A 17820-nucleotide genomic window follows, 5' to 3' on the forward strand; every position below is an offset into this window, starting at 1 on the left:
GATGACCATAACTGCATGCTGATAGCCGATTGCCTTCACTACAGCTGCTTGACCTATAAGGGGAGGGTGCCTCTCTAGACTACAGCCTTCCTTGCTCAGGTATGGGGGATGATGTCTTTCCAGTAGGGGAAACCTGAAGGGTGGATTAGGGTTTATTATGCTAACATATCTTAAGTAGGAAAGATATATATTACTCCTAGTGACAGTGTGGTGGGACTGTTTTTGTGTTTCACACTCCTTGTCACCCTTTTGCTTTTAGTGTGTTTTATCATCCAAGTTATTGCAATACATGCCATTTTATCTAAGAGGCAGTTACTTCAATAAACCCTCCTTGAACTATATTCTGCCTCTGTTGTCTTTGCCTATGTGAGACTAATGTAACTGAGGGAAAGGGATAAGATCTGATCGACCACAATCCCCTTGAGTAGTCTTTCTTGTACCCCACAAGTCAGATGCTTCTGCTGCCTATATCAAGTACCCTCATTAGAATAATGAGAACCTACTCAACATAGGTAAGAATTCCAACACTTAGCATTCTGACACTATTGTGGGACTTTTCTTGTGTTTCACTTTCTTTGTCACTGCATTGCTATTATTATGTTTCATTATCCTAATCATTACAGTACATGCCATTTTATCTAGAACGCAGTTGATTCAATAAAATATATTGAACTAATTCCTGCTTCTGTTTGTCTTTGCATGTGTGAGATGAATGTAACTGAGCGAAAGGATGAGATCTGTTACACCACGATTTCCCCAGAGAAATCAGAATGTCATGCGCACGGCTGCCACAAATTACTGCCATTTTCAGGTGCTGGTGAGGTACTGCTAGCTGGCCGGAAGGGTTAGGCTGACAGTTGTCACACAGCGTGAAATTGGACTCGGTTCCCCAAAACCTGGTGGTGCTGCCGCCAGTATCCAGCAGTGTCATTAGTATAATGAGAGCCAACATGACAATGGTGTTGATGGCAAGTTTGTTTTAATCATTGTTCTTATGTGCAGTTTTGTTTGATCAGTGATCTTGTTCATTGCCTTAACCTTTAAAACTGATAATTCTCTTTTCAAACTCTGGTTTTCTCGTACAACATCCTGTATTTTGCGTTGATGTTCCCTAGTAGCATTTTAGCTTTCCACAAACTATACATTGTTCAGCATACATGTTTGACTTTAATGATGTTCTTCTGTTTAAGCATTTTCACGTACACTCTCTTGTTCCAGCATCATCACTGACACCTGCTTCAGCTTTTCACTTAATAGTCTATACATTTCTCTTCGTAGTAAACAGGCTCCTGGACTTCCTGTGGTAAAATACTTGTGGAACCGTGCTGCTTTCACATTTCTTGCAATGTCTAACAGTGGAATGTGATTCCTTACGTGAGCTGCTTCTAACAAAATTTTCCATGATGAGTAGTCCTGCAGTCTTGACAGCATAACTCTGTGTTAGACGTTTGACCATAAATTAATTATACACTGGGGATCAGAGGGACAGGATGTGTTTGTTTCAGTCTTCTTCATGATGCTCCTCAGTCATTCACCACCAGCTCAAAATAATAAAATTCACAATAATAAACATCTGTGAGGCCTGGATCCAATTGTTGCCGGGCTTCAAACGATGGCCCCTGCAGGGGGAGGTCATCAGCTAAAGCCTCAATCTGATCATAAGACAGTGAGTCCTGCTTTGCGTGTGTTTTGCGGAAGAACAAATAAAATGTATGCACAACCTCCCAGGGATTTGACATATCCAACCTCAGGACCGTTATATTTGTGACTCTTATGTAGCTGTGGTGCGGGTACGAATATGTAATCTATCCTGGACAGGGATCCATGTACTGTCGAAAGGTATGTGTATCCAGGATGTGTCAGGTTATGTGACCTCCATATATCTGTCAGCCCCAGGACTGTTGCTATGGAGTGAAATATGCTTCTACCTGACCGGGGCATCCTGTCTTGAGCACTGCATCTGTCAGTCAGTGGGTCCATGACGTAGTTCCAGTCCGCAACTATTACTGTGAGGCCAGTTGGCAAATCACCCCACAACTGTACCACACTATCTATAATGGATTTTTTTTGGGGGGTGGGGGGCGTAAATGCAGCACAAGTTTAGGACTTTGCCATGTAATATACCGGACTATCAGCTATCTTTCTGACCCAAGGATCCGCCCAAATGTGCGCCAAGCAAATTGGGATGGATCTCTGTATCAGAATGCCAGTGCCTCTGGACCCCCTGGTGAACCCCGAATGATATATCTGAGTGTACCCATATTGTGCTATGCCAGGAGCCTTGGATCCTATGAGGTGGGTCTACTGTAACATCAGAATTTGGGCCCTGGCCATCTTTGCATATTTAAGGATTGACCCACGCTTGAGCAGGTCAGGGACTCCCCGAACATTCCAGGACATAACCTGGAGCCTGGCTGCCATGCCCTCAGAGCCCGCCATCGTCGAGGCTCGTCATGATGTAGATAGGGGATGAGCTGGGTGACAGCAAAAGCACCCCAGGGTAGACAGTCTGCACCTTTTAAACTGTAAAAGCTAACGTGAAACTTCCCAAAAAGCTATCCTCCACCCCCATGCTTCTGTAAACTGGAAGTATCTGTTACGCAACATGATGTGGTGGCCTCCCAACAGTGGACCGTCACCACCCAAGCCCACTGGATCCCAACACCCCATAAAATATGTTCTGAATAAAAGTTGGCCTCTCTTTCAGATATGAGCAATCACCTTTTGCGTCCACACCACAATGGAGAATCATCATGCCATGCATTATATACATCACAGCCTCGTCTGTTCTCTGTCCAGTGAGTAACATAGACCGGCTGAACCACCTCTGTCTCAATCATGTCTTGGTATCTCCCTTGCCACGATGATCGGGATCTGTTGCGCATTTTAGTTGGTGGATCCCTCGGACGATTCCTGCCCCAGCCTTGCGAATAGTCTGAGTCCATGCGCGGCGGAGTGCGAGGTCTTGGTTTCACCCGTTCATCAGAGTCAAAGAAATGTATCTGGGACTCGCAAAACCACCCTTAGTCAGGCCGGATACATCAGCATATACGATAAATTGAGATCATGGAGTTGCTGCTTAGCTGCAGCAAAGGATTGCCGCTGATGCTGAACCATTTGCGTGGAGTCAAGAAAATCATGATGGATGACGACTCATAAATGATTTTTGGCTGTGAATGGGCAAATCGAAGTATTGCATGTTTTTCCATATAATTTGGGATCTTGGGAATGATAGCATGAGGGCGCGCCCCTGGTGGTGGTTTCCTGCTAAATTCCCTGTGCGCCCGTTCAACAAAGCAGGAGGCGAGGGACTGGTCGGGGATCACTGCACATAGCCATTTGGTAAAGAAGGTATCAATGGATTGTTCCTCGCAATCCTCGGGGAAAGCTGACAAGCCTTAAATTATTGCCTCACACCCCTCCTTGTGACCTCTTCTACTTGTGGCGCCAAGTCCTTAGTCAAGGCCTCCCGTTTGGTCACTTTTTCCTGCAAGAGGCCCACAGAATTGTCCACACTGAGACTCTCGCCTCAGCCTCCTTGATGCAGTCCATAGCCTTCTGCAGGTCCTGGCAAAGAAAGACTACATCCTAGCCATGCTCCCCGATCTTGGCATCCAACATGTCTCAAGACCGCATAATAGCCGCGAGCAGTATTGCGTTATCTGGGTTAGGCATATCCTGATCGATGGATGTTGGGGCCAGTGCAGGGGTTCCCGGCTACGCGTTCTTGTCCATCGTGTGTGCTGCCTTGGGCCCGGTGTGAGTTTATCCTTCATCATTTTGCTTGTCCATAAGGTGTGTAGGGCAGTTTCTATAACCCGCCACAGGTGTATGGGGCGGAACAACTCTAGAAGTCTGTTGAGCACCAATGTCCTATTAATACCCAGGCAAGGCCATGCACAAGGCTCTCTAGATCATGGGTATTGTCACTGGTGTTGTGGCAGTTCAGTGCATCGCTACCTGGGCACCAAGCAATCGTGTAATCTCTCACCGCATGTGTTCTCAATCTTATGGAGTAGAGCCTCCACACATGACGTCACTCCCTGCCACAGCCCTTGCAAGTCCATCTCCTGCACAAGCGCTGTTGCCATCTCCCTGCAGTCTCGACACCTATGAATGATAATGGCGTCTCTAAATGGCATCAAGGGCCCAGTAATAAGCCCTGTGCCTCCTGTAAACAGCGATATTAAAAAGTGTCCTCCGCTGTCGATAGAGGAAAGTAAGCGAGGGAGAGGGGGACAGGCAGAACTGGGGCCTCAGCACCAGGGGGTACTCACCCGGTCCCCCAGTGGCAAGGATCGTTTTCAGCTTCCCCCAGTCATGCTGAGCCGTGGATGTGCCAGTCAATCCCAGAGGGGCGGGCTGCACCAGCTCCTGTGCTTCTATTTGTGGCTGCGCAGATCTTGAGGCTGCCCTAGTCTGATCTCAAGGATGCCACCAGTGCCGATGGGCCCAAAGGCTATGCAGGAGGGTGCAGGGCCATCATATTCTGCACCCCTCTCTCCCCATTGTCAAGCACACAGCCACGCAGCCGTCGCCCAAGTGCAGCGCATGCCTTTCTGAACAGCTGCAGTACAGGTTCTCCACCAGCAGTGGCTACATTCCTCTGACACTGCAGGGAGTATTCTCAGGGCTTCAGAAGGTCAAGGTGGTGTGTAGGGTGGCAGGATTAGGTCTGATAGATGGTGACCGCAGGAAGCCTTTTCACAGTGCAGCCGCATATTCAGCATTGAAGCCACGTCCCTGTGCTAAGCATTTTTTGAACACCGTCAGTAAATGAGAGACAAACTCAAGAACAAACTCAAGACCAAATTTGGAAAAAATAGTACAGATTTTTATATTAAGTTAGGCACCAAAATCTACAAGATCAGGTAACTACTTTTCGAGTTAGTGATTTTAAAAAATTCAGAAAATACAGCTGCAAACCTGAGGCATGAGCCTTGAACGCTATAATGTTAACTAATTGGGAAAACATACACTGCACTGGCTCACTTGCAATCAACTTACCGGACTGTTCCTCTGGACTTAAGGCAAGTAGGGGCCAAGGTCTCTAGAACCAAGACCGGAATTGGGTTACCCGCTGGTGTGGCTGGGTGCAGAGATGCTTCTAATGGTGGTTGCCTCAGATGCTACGCATTGAAATCAATGTGAGCAGTACCTGGAAGAAAAAGGCTGCAAGTGGGGACTGTGTGACTGGTCTGGCTGAACCCGAAGGGATGCTCGGTCCTTGAGGGTCTCAGCTCTGCTGAGACACTGTCTGTTTCAGTGGCCCTGGGCTGAGGGGGTTTGATGAGTCCATAGGTGTTTTGTTCTGCAGGTCAGCGTGTTAGTGGTTCTCATGGTGCTTGGTGTAACTGCAGAAGAGAGGAAAGAAACACAACAGAACGACTTCTGGCGTGGAGCTGACCTCTTTTGAAGTCACTCGATGTGCAGGTAAGTTTTTGCGGCAGAGGGGTTCCAGCTGAACAGAAACAAGACTTGGTTTTTGCAAAAGGTGGTAATACTCTGGGCAGGCTTAGCGTTTTGAAGACTGGATCGGTCGACGAGGCTGTACTTTAGGACACTCAGGATCTTCCTCCTGATGAGATGCTCCCTACGTGGACCTGATAGTCAGCACAGCAGAGAACCGGACAGTCGCGGTTGGTGCCTGCTGCTGTAGGGAAGTGGCTCCTCCACTCCAGAGAAGATGCTGGCTGGTTGCTGAAGTGCTGACCGGACTCCAAGGCTTTCGAAGGATGCAGAGCTGCAGGACATGTTGGGTCTTTGCATTTGTTGGGACTGGAAAAGGTATGCAGCATTTGGTGCCAAACTCCTTAGCTAGTCCTCCGTTCTTGCATTGGTCGTCTCTTCTTTGTCCGTCGTCTTCTTCTTTAGTTAGTCGAATCCGAGTTCCTATTGTCAAGGGGGCACCTAAAGGCTCAATTTAGGAGCATTTACGGACATGGTAGGGTAGCATCCAGTGGGCTACTTACTACAGAAGTAACTACACCCCCTAGATGAAGCATATTAAAGGCGTCAGAGACCTTGAAGTCCCTTGTCTTGGTATGCAGATTCAATAGCCATCCTGCTGGAGGAGGTGTGAACACCGTCTTTTGGAGAAGGCATTGTTTTTGGCCTCTGGTTGGGCGGGCTGTCACTCCAGGGGATCAGATATTCGTTTTTGGTGGCAGGCTGTCCGATACCAGTCAGCAAACACACTAGAGGACTAGTAGGTTTCAGGGGGCACCTCTAAGGTGCCCTTTGGGTGCATGTCATAATAAATCCAGTACTGGTATTGGTATGGACTTATTAAGTCAAGTTGTTTGATACCAAACACCATAGTTTTCAGTGGAGTCATTATGTAGCTGGGTAACTCGTAATAACCAGTGCCCAGTATATACCTCAGGAGAGCAGATGATAATACATCCACCACTGCCCACTTATGTGTCACCCGAAGCCAAAGCGAGACCTCAGATGGTTGAGCTGCCTTCCAAGACATGGCTATCAATCTTTTAAAAAGTGTTAATGCTAAGTCTACTAGTTGTAGATAGTGTTTAGAGCATTTTGAGCACTTAGTGATTCCCATTAGGCAGACAAATGGATCGGGGAGTAATTGCATATCAGTCACTGCTGAGGTGTGTTCCAATATTTGGGTCCAAATCTGCACCCATGGCGGGCACTCCCAGACCGCTTGGAGAAATGTGGCATCATTGTGCCCACATCTTGGGCAGGAGGGAGGTGTCCCCGGAAAAAACGATGAAGGGTGAGATAGGTCTGATGGAGATAATTGAATTGTATAAGTTTGAGACATGCATTGTGAGACACCTGCCAAACATGACCCAGTGCCATGGCCTACTGTTTGTGATGGTAGTGCCCGAATCTGCCTCCTGTTGGGGTTTGCCCCTGAGTGCACGGTTCACCGCTGGTGCCAGGAGAACCACATAAAGGTAGTATATGGCTTTCTGGCTCACCCAAAGTGTAAGAAAGCATTGCAGCCCTTGATGGAGCGTAGGCTCAGTGTCTCCCATCGACCACGTGTACCTAATAGTGTTAGCGCAAGTTCTTTTCTCACCTACCATGCTGTAAGACTGTAGGTGTCTTGAAGCTCCTGAAGTGACTGTAGGGACCCATCCTCATAGAGGTCGGACAACTGAAGCAGCTGCGCCTCTCACTATGGAGTCGGGTAGTGACCGTCTAAGAGTATTCTTGTGGCAGGCAGGTCCCAAAGTGGGAGCTTCGGTGCATATGGAGACGACAATCACTTAGATTGCATGTACCTATTCCATACCACCTTCTCTACACTCAATAGCCTATTCAATTTCTTGGCCAGGCCTCCTCCTGCTAACAGCCAATGCAATAGACTAATACCCTCAAGCTTGCTGAGCACACATCTGGTTTCTCCCATTTTATCTTTTGCCAGCCATCACATAGGCCATTGTAGTTGCGCCACTGCAAAATATAATTCTAAGTCTGGAACTCCCAGGCCTCATTCTAGCATAGGTCTGTGTAGCATTTGTATCAACACACATCTTTGGGAGGGACCCAAAACCAAGTCCGACTCCAAACCCCTCAACTCTGTAAAGAAGGTGTAGGAAACTGCCCCCTTGTGCAGTACCCTCCACTTTTTGCCTGATATCTGATGCTAACATTACTGTGTGTGTGCTGGGATCCTGCTAACCAGGCCCCAGCACCTGTGTTCTTTCCTCAAAACTGTACTATTGTTTCGTCATTTGGCACACCCCTGACACACAGCTAAGTCCCTAGTAAAAGGTACCAGTGGTACCAAGGGCTCTGTGCCCAGGGAGGGTCCCTAAGGGCTGCAGCATATATTGTGCCACCCGTAGGGACCCCTTGCCAAACACATGCACACTGCCATTGCAGCTTGTGTATGGTGGTGGGGAGAAAAAGGCAAAGTCAACATGGCATCCCTCTGTGGGTGCCATGCCCACAAACCACTGCCTCATGCTTTCACTCAAAGTTGGCACCATGACACGCAGCCTCCAGTGGCAAACTCCATGCAGTTTGTAGTGGGGTCCCTTAAGGTGGTATAATACATGCTGCAGCCCTTAGTGACCCACTTTAATACCAAGGCCCAAAGTACCAGGAGTGCCATTTCCTAGGGACTTATAGGGGTGCTGAACTGTGTGTCAGTTGTACACAATTAGACCTTTTACCTCGTTTTAGAGAAAGTGCACTGGCACTGCAGACCTGGTTAGCAGAAACACAGTGACCTTCGCTCGAAAGACAGCAGTACCAGTGGCAAATAAGTAGGGGGTGACCATATGAAAAGGGGCACTTTCCTACAGCAGCATGATAAACTGCACCTTAGCTGAGCTGATAATGTTAGTCGTACAACAAGTGCATCTTATTATCCCTCTAGGAGATGCATGCGGAGCTAGGGAATGTTATGAACTTTGAACATTGTAGCTCTGCAATTTGCATTCATGTGAAGTGCAGTGCCTTTCAGGACTGTGTTGCGCATTTGACCTCCGGCCTATCTTTCTCTGTCTTTTGTTCTCTCTCTTTTTACTTGTCTATTTCCCTATCCTTCTGTTTTTCTCTTTCTTTTTTCCTGTGTCTTGCCGTTTTCCTTCTTCCGTTATTTTTTGCCCTTGCTTCAATCTTTTCTAGTATCATTTGTTCTTATTCCTCGATTTGTTTCATTTTCTTTTTTTTAGGTTTCTTCATTTCCATATTCTTCTTCCTATCACGTTTCTTGCTTATGTTTTTCATGTTACATTATTTCCATTTATTTTTATTCTCCTATTCCCTCTTGTCTTGTTTCTTTTTAGATCTTGACTAGTGACCTCTTTAGCTGTCTGTGGGCAGATCTCTTGTTTAAATACATAACGTATTGGTAGAAAATGAGTTATTAATTAGGATGGAAGGCACTCCACAAGCAAAAAATTCAGTAACTTTTTTAGGTCCAGCCAAATGTTTTAGTAGTTTAAAAATAAGCTCAACCCATGGTTGCTATGGCACAGAGCAGACTGAATTAACTGACAGAAAATGTGTAAAGCAATCAGAAACACCAAAACAGTTCAAGTCAAAAACGTAATATAATCAAAGCCCCACTTCAGTTTATAAACGGAGGAAAATATAAAAAAGCAAAATGACACCAAAACGACAAAAATGCAGTAAGGTGAACTGAAGATATGAATTTTTTAAAAGTTAAGTGAAAATAGCACCATGACAAATAAAGCACCTAATTTTTATCAATGGACTTGGTAGAATGGGATTCAAGGGACATTTTCATGAAGACTGCACTGGTGCCCAAGTCGGACACAGCAGGTGGATTGGTCCCAGTGAAAGTGTGGATGTCAGCAAGTTGAAAACTTTTCTTGGCCCAACGCAGAAACGCACTTTTTAAAGTTTTGACAAGAAAAAAACACTCTCTGAGTAAGATTCAGTGCTCTATTGAGCTTCAGCTGGTACAAAGAGTGGTCTGAAAACTGTGCATTGGGGTGCCACTGTTATGCCTGTCAGCAACTGGTTTGTGGGGTCCTGAACCAACCCTACCCACTTTGTCACTTTCTATTTGCCAGACTGCAAACAACCCCACAGTGCCCCTCACTCTCGAAATCCAAGATATGGAAAATCTTCTCTACCTGTGCACAGCCTGGGTGCACACCCCAGGGTGCGACCAGGTTGTTGTCGCCCCCATCTCTATGGTCACTGAAAACTGGTTCCGAGGGTATCTTTTCTAACACAGGATTTGGTTCCAGCATGATAAGGCAGGCAGAGATTTGGGCTTTCCGGATGCCAACTAACGTTTGCTTGTGACAGGGCAGATCCCTTTTAAGTTAATTAAGTTCCTGGGCCAACCCCAACGGGTCTTTCTGCCCAGGGAATAAACCACCTCCCTACTCCCAGGCCAATGGCCCTGCTCTGGGAACAGTGTTCACACCTCATTCAGCCGAGTACAGACTGGGCATGGGCCATAGAGCTGATACAAATTAGCCTCCAGAAGCTTCAGGAATGGTAGAGATATTTTTAAATTTGCATTTGTCACCATTTGATTGACGTTTTAATAAAAATAGGCCTTTGAATCGAGTTCATAGTTTGTGGTTGTCAAAAGTTAAAGATTAAAGTGTACAGGCTGCACTTTTACTTTTCTAAAGTGTTAGCTGCAGCCTGGCAAGTGTCAGTGTCATTTTGAGCCTAAATATGTGTAACATTTCTAATGTTACATATATTCCACTCTTAAATGTCCCTAGATTGTGAGCAGCAAGGTGTGCTTAGGTATGACTTACTTAATATTGAAAAGCAGATTTTCATGTATGTCAGAAGGGTGATTATGACAGGTCTGGGCAGCAGGGTTCAGGCTGCTGCTTCCAGGCTACACAGGGAGGCCTGAAGTCATGTTTTTACTTGTAGCAATAGTGGATGGCACAACTCATATTGCAGTCCTGAGGTGACCTATAACTTTTCATGACCTCTGTTGTTGTTTCCACACCCGATGTGATATGAATCAGTTGCATCACTCAGAATGCGTTGCAACACTGTTTGAATGCTTTGTCTGTAGATCTTCAATGTGTACTGTCTATACATTGCTTGCTTAACTGCATAACCTGATGCCAATAAAAATATCTTATTTTAGAAACTGACTAATCCCTGACTGGTATTTTGTTTATTTTATGAGTCAGAGCACACACACTGGGCACAATTCAGCAGTGCCTCAGCGTGCAGAGTCTAAATACCATCAAAATATTCAGCAAACAAATGGGGATGACCACACAAAAAGGATCACTTTCTCGCATACACTTCACTTAGAGTGGGCTTCAAGTGCGTTCCCTGCTCATAATGGAATTGTTTTGTTGTCTGTCTCTTTTCTTTTTATGATTTAATAGATTTTTTCTTGTGTTTGTCACTTCCACCCCCGGGGCTTTTCTGTGGTTCTGCTGTGTTGTGATTGGATTAGTTGTATCCTTTTCCGCTGACTAGATTGGGCTCTTGTTTTTTTGCACTGAACACTTCATGGTAGTTCATCTCCCAGCTTGTTCCCACAGTTTTGTTTCTCTTCCCCCATCCCTGATGCTCCGTCCTGCTCTCTCTCGAAAATAAGTCACTGCTATCACTGTGGCATTCATTATATAGGATTGTATAATTTCCCACTGTGAAGAAAGTGGTTTATTTTATGGTGTGGTTGTGAGGCCACTCAGAGTAATAAACTCACTACCTGCACTGGGTCCTTTAATATTTGTTTGAAAAACCTTATCTCAACCCTGGATAGCTGTGCTCCTGAGCAGTCAGACTTCATCAAAGGAACACTTGTAAAGCATTAAGAATTATCAAAACAGTTGAATAAGAAAGAAACCGGACACAAAAAAATTAGACACCAATTCACAAAAATAGGTTGTATTTAAAGATTTTAAAGGATCAATAAATCACAGATTTTTATTCAACACAATAAATCATTATAATGTGCTGTGCAGTCAAACTTTGGAAAGCCTTTAGAAAGTTATATAGTACTACATACGCAAGCATTGGGTGACAAACTCTAGAAGTGCCTTGTCAAAGGGGTCGGGAGGCTTTGTTTTTGCAGTCAAAGCAGTCTTCAGTCCAGTTCCAGGCTCTATGGGTTCACCCTCATAGCATTAGATTTGCTTGACCATCAAGTCTGGTTTGATGCAATGATTTTTTTTGATACCTTAAAGTTTCAAATGTAGTAGTTCCATTCAGACAATAGCACTGCTGAGTTGTCGCTAATGGATCTACTAAACGTTCCCCAGTAAAAATGACAATGCAGAGTTTCTACTGTCATGACATGTAAAGTTATGAAAACACATCTCCAGCTTTCTAATATAATTCATCTGCCTTTAGGGTTCATAGACTTACTGAGGGGTGTTTTATAAATAATGAAAAGAAAGGTTTTGGCTTTGCCGTGACTTTAAATAGCAAAGTCAAGTTAGCATTCAACAATTTCTCTCGCTGACAGCAATGACGGGATGGGTATCATACTTTGTCTCACTCGTGGTGACATGATGTGTCCTGCAGTCCACAAGAGACACTTTATCTTACAGGCCCTGCGCTTCCACGCTACCACATACTAGGGACTTTTGTGGGTGAACCAATCAGACATACATTTGTTCGAGGGTCCGAGCACTGGCACTGAGGCAAGTTTGCTATTACTCTGTGCACCTTCTGTGCTGAAAAACCAGCAGCATCAGTCCAAAGTATCATAAGCTCTCAGTCATGATCAGTTTGTTGCACTAATCATGACTGATAGCTAATTCTACTGCTGATTACTGAAGGCAATGGTGTTGCTTAAGACTGGGGCACTTAAGTGACTTGTGCGCTCTAGCTGCCCTGGTATGGCTGCAGATGCTTGTTGTACGTGGGTTCTTGGGATTCGATTTAAACAATTGTTGAATGGAAGTTAATTATCTTAATAGGGGGCTAGCTGTCTGAGCAATGATGAATCTTAATGTTATCAAGGGCAGCAAATGACAGATTGATAAGTGGGGAACTGGCTAGGATTGATAAGTGGGGACTGGTTAGATTAGTATCTGGGACAACTTCCAGGTAGTCTTCTAGTACTTAACTGGTTTACTTTGAAAGTGGTGGCTGCTGCGAAAAGGTCTCTTAATAATAATAATAAAGATAATAATAACAATAATAAAAATAACTGTAATAATAAAATAATCCATGTAATAATAGTACATATAAGTATCATATTAAGTTTAATAACAATTGTAAATATATTCATAATAATCTGCTTACACCGAGAGAAACGTACTTTGCTCATGCTTGATTGTTACGATGTTCTTTTGCTTCATGAGCTTGAGGCTAGCTTCAACAAGTTGTTAGCATTATTATTTATGATGACAACATCATCAATGTTTTGGTAAACTTGTCCTGTATTTGTCAACTCTTTTATTAGTGAAGTGCTTTTGAGCAAAATGTATGTTGTAGTTAAGATCTCAGATGTTATTTCAAACATATCTTTTTCTCTTACAGCTGTAACCAGTGTGGTCGGGAGTCAAAACTTTTGTCCAAGTTTTACGAATTGGAGTTGAATATCCAAGGTCATAAGATTTTAACAGATTGCATCACTGAGTTTTTAAAGGTAATCCCTTCTAACTGTCATTTGCTTTTAAGTATGTTCTTAGTGCTAGCTATGGCTGTCATCCATTTTATGGATTGGTTGTAGACACCTGCCTGCTAACATTTGGAACACAAATTTCAAACTTGTTTTAATGATCAGTGAACTTTCAAGGACAAAAATGTTTGTAGTGTGCGATCTGTAAATACCTTGGCACCAGGTTGTATTTCATTAGTGTACCACAAGAGCAAAGCTATAATCTGTTTTGATTTGTGGTGTCTTCTTAATCATGCCTCTACTACTGTCCCAAAACAATATAATATTTTTTTTGTATTGTCTGCCATAAGAGCAGATATTTTGTGAGAAGGGTTACTCGTACATAAAAAATATCTTGCTGACTAAGATGAATAATATATCTGCTGTTGAGCAGATTAAACCTCAAAAATATTCATCCGTAGGCACCCAAGGGCACCATACATTAGATATTTCAAAGTAGATGCTGGCTCTTACATGACACGTTTTCAGTTAAAATATGCATATTGATAAATTGAGGCTGAGCACTTCCACACATTGCTTTGTCTCGCTGATTTTTGTCCACACAGTTTCAATTGGACTCACTACTTGGGTGAGTTGCTTGGTTCAATTACTTTTCTTAACTTAAACGGTCAGTGTTTTCTGTGTATTCCTCACACTAACCTTGTGCGTTATGGGAGGAGCTATCTCCTGCAGCCTAATAATAGGTTGAAAATCTATGAATTTCTGCAATTTTGAACAAACACCCATAAAGCCCGCTAAAATATAATGCACGTCCTTGATTTCACTCTTCACTACTCACTGTATTTTTGACCCTGGTTTTAATATGGTGCCAAGCTCAGTTTTCTTTTGCCATTCTAAGACCTCTCAAGAAAACAAATAAGTGATGGGTTGATTTTTTTAATTAATCTCAGCAACTGGTGATACTTCTCTGGCCGCATTCCAGCCCATCAAAGTTTATGCTTACCACAGCAGTTCCTATTGGAGCAGAACCAACCCTGGTTTGCAGATGCCTTATTTCTGTGAGACGAAGTACTGGATTTTTGGCTGAGTTTAAGTCAGGTATTCCTGCATCACTGCTTTGATTTTATTTAAGTGAGGACACATCGCTATAATTATTACTCAATATTGTCTGATATGTCACTAATGAGAGTGATGTTTGCGCTATAGTCTGCCATAAACTTACTGTCTTCCCATCAGCCTAGGTGATGCACTAAGGTGCTTTTTGCTTAGTGTTTGCCCTTTCCCTATGCCCTATTAACAAGTTATTTTACATCACTCTGGTAGCCACCTTGTCATTAGCATCATCTTCTTGTGAACCGTTGAGCCGTTATAAACATAATTTCCTTGTATATACTTTAAAAACATAGAAATTATTCATGTAGGCAGTTGCAGGAAAGACCTCTTTTACCTTGTTGTATCCCTGTAGCTCTAACAAGAGGTCAGTCTTATACTCCTTGGAGTCCACTTCTTTGTCCAGGTCGCAGAGAGCAGGTGCAGTTCTCCTGTGATCTTCTTCGGGTCCAGTAGTGTTCTGAAGTGGGTTCCTGGAGGTGCAACTTTTATGCATGGTATGAGTTTGTGGGTGGGAATTACTCCTGGGTTTACCCTAACCAGCGGGGAAAAGTTTTTGGGGCCACCCCTACACACTTTGGCCACATTACACTTGGGATCTGAGGGCTGGGTATGTGTATGGGAAGTATACTATGGAAATCCTAGTGTCCTCCTACAATTAACACTAAAATACAATTTGAGGCAGCCACTGTATCCACACTAACCCTTTAGATAGAGGACTGGTAGAGTAAAAGTAGGGCTTTCCAGGAACCAGACCGTGCCAACACAGTAATTATTTTGCCGTCCTGTTTCTCTTCCTTTCAAGTGCATCCCCTGTGTTATATGAGAAACCTAGAGAGAGAAGTCTGGTGAGACAAAGCAGATTCTTCAGCAACCAGAAAGTGGCTACACATTAATTATCTTGGCATCCTGTTCTCTGCCTTTCAAGTGCACCTCTAAGCGTTAAGTGTAAACCCGACAGACCTGGCAAGTAGGCTTTCACACTCAAGCAGGATTTGACACTGTAATGTCAAAAAGGATATTAACAGTCCTCGCCCCACATATTCAGGGAAGCTCAGGGGTTGCATCTGCCCATTCATCTCAGCCAAGTGCTTGCTTTTGGGAGGCATTTCATGCCTTTCACATACTTATTCAAATGCTAATTACTGGCTGCCAGAAGTAGGAGAGCAAATGCAAATGTTGCCTTGAGGGACTTCAGACAGGGCAAGGTAGCTTTTTAAATTGACTTTTTCTTAATATTTATTTAAAATCTAACTACACCGTTGATTTTAATAACTATTAAAAAATAGTTGTTTAATTATGTTTCTAGATAGTCTCAGTCCTTTGATACAGTGTTAGGTTTTTAATCTGTACTCTGGTTTTCTATGTAAGACAGCTAGGCCTGCCAAAGTCAAAATAGCTTATGGGAATTCGTACATGTCCCACTTTTCTTAAACACCATGCCCCCTACATTGTGGGCTTCAAGAGCTACATAGGGGTGACTTTTTTTTAATATTCAAATGGGAGTTTTTGATGTTTCCAAAGGAATTATTTTGACCTGTCAAGGGCAGTTTTTACACTTCTACAGTCAGGCTGCATTGTTGGGCCTGTGCCAATGTTTTACACTGTCATTGTAGTGGATGCCACTATAGGTGCTACAGTCCAGCAGTGGCATTTACGTTCCAGGCCATTGGTGTATCTTGTACCATATACTGAGGTTTTGTAGGTAAGTTAAACATACCAATTTGGAATATGCCAACTTAACCATGTTTAAAAAGTGGAGCAGGGGTTAAGTGCACAGAGTTATAAAGGCAGCAAGAATAAACAGGGTGACCAGCTACAATAGCCAGGTTGCCTACTGTATACTTTATTTTTATTTACATTTTATTTCCTGCCTAGAGGATTCACCTCAGCCAATCCAAATGTGGAATAGATCTTATCCGTTGCCTTTGAAGCCAAGACACTCTCATACCAAAGTGGTTACCGATGACACTGGTCAGCACCTTCATGGTCATAGACAGTTTAGACTATTGCTTTGGTTTCTCTATGCAACTTTGCCTGGTAAACCTTTGATGCTTTCAGCAAATACTGGCCTGTTCTGCGTTTTTCATATGAATGTTTACTATTGTGTATCTTGCAAAGAAGCAGACGGGAGTTCAGTTCAAATCTTAGTTGAAAGGCTGTTATAAATTTTGGAAGGGAGCAGTCTTACAGACTTAATAGCAGTACTTGGTTTGATCTCACATAGTTTGAAGAGAAACTGCTTAACCTCTGTTAGTTGTCATGAAAGCAGCAGGATATTCCCTGAGGAAATGCATGTTTAAGTTTTAGTAGTAACAAGAATTTAAAGTCAAGTAGAAAACCCAATAAAATACTCAAACCAATTCAGGAAAAAGGAGAATAATGTAATAAGCAGAAAGCTCCAAACATGTCAAAATCATTTTGCGAAAACTGAAAGGAGAGCCCTATTTTACCAGCTGGATACAGGGGGACTACTGAACAATGGAAGTATACAAAAATGTTAACAAAATAATGGAAGCCCTGTGTCAGAGAGGTGTTTTTGTGTTATTTTGAGGAGAAACAGGCTAATTGAGGAATAACTTCAGAAAGGTTCCTGAGATACTCAAACTTGACTAGGCTGTGTGCATTACATGGTAATCTTTCCCATGGAGGCCCCCTGAATACATTATGCTGGGGACCTTAATTCAATTGCCTGGAGAATTGGAGGGGTAGGTGCACTGGGAGACTACTGTCTGTACTTTAGAGTGCATTGTGAGTCGAACGCCCGAGCAGAATTTGGCGATGCATTATAAATGGAAAGCACATCCTGTAGAGCCCTTTATCCGATACGGAGTAGTGCGCAGCACTGATCTACAACATATGTCTGTCAAACAATACTAGATTCATCCTTACGCACTTCAATATAATTAACACTTATTTTACCCCAAGGTCCTTCAGAATATATGCCCTTCCTGAACTGTCGATTGGGAGGCGTGCAAGCTGTCATGGCAAGCATTTCTCACAAAATATGGAAATCCCTGATTGTAGAGCCTTATTGGAGAGATGTGGTTCAGATAATGCAGTGCATCTAGTGCAAACTTATAAAGTGAATCCTTCATCAGTGCATTTTGTCATTTCACACGACTTATGGAATCTTCATTTTAAATATTTGCCTTTTATTTGCTTAGAGACACATTTCAGTACTTGAATGCATCCTGCCTGTCCTTGACCAAATGGAAATGTGATTTACGGGAATGGTTGTTAGTGGAAGAGATTTATGTATACAAAGTTCAAAGAGCTGATCAACTCAGGAATGCTTTGAATATATGGAGAAAGATGTATTTCGTGGAGGATGATGACCTGACAAGGGTAGCACAAGATCGCCGGGAATAAAGACTACTGATTCGGGATGAGAGGGATAATAATAATGCTATTTAAGACCACAGCCTCTTACTTGAAATGCTGAGAAAAGTGCAGGGCATAAGAGAGAGATTTCTCCTCCAGAGAAATAAAACAATATATATGATGAAAACCTCACCTGACAGGATGTATGACTGGGATATGATGTTTTTTTGTATTCCTGTTTGTTAAAAAATATTAAATGTAAAAAAATGGGTTAAGAGGAGCTGCAGGTATAATTTTCTAAAGTTTAGCAGAAAAAAACCATCAAGAATACAAAATCTCCAATTTAAAGATTCAGTTCACAGTTG

The 17820-nt window shown here is 43.3% G+C and overlaps 1 protein-coding gene across 2 annotated transcripts in view; it reads left to right on the forward strand.

Annotated features, from left to right (window-relative positions):
• The window catches only part of USP48 (ubiquitin specific peptidase 48), a 774242-nt gene that overhangs the window by 80815 nt on the left and 675607 nt on the right, over nucleotides 1–17820 (forward strand). For both annotated transcript variants that reach the window (XM_069240019.1, XM_069240020.1), the window contains exon 6: nucleotides 12940–13048. In XM_069240019.1, coding sequence (XP_069096120.1) covers nucleotides 12940–13048 — 109 coding nt within the window. The remainder of the gene's footprint in view (nucleotides 1–12939; nucleotides 13049–17820) is intronic.

The sequence above is a fragment of the Pleurodeles waltl genome, chromosome 6 (genome assembly GCF_031143425.1).
Source record: "Pleurodeles waltl isolate 20211129_DDA chromosome 6, aPleWal1.hap1.20221129, whole genome shotgun sequence".
Taxonomy (NCBI): Eukaryota; Metazoa; Chordata; class Amphibia; order Caudata; family Salamandridae; genus Pleurodeles; species Pleurodeles waltl.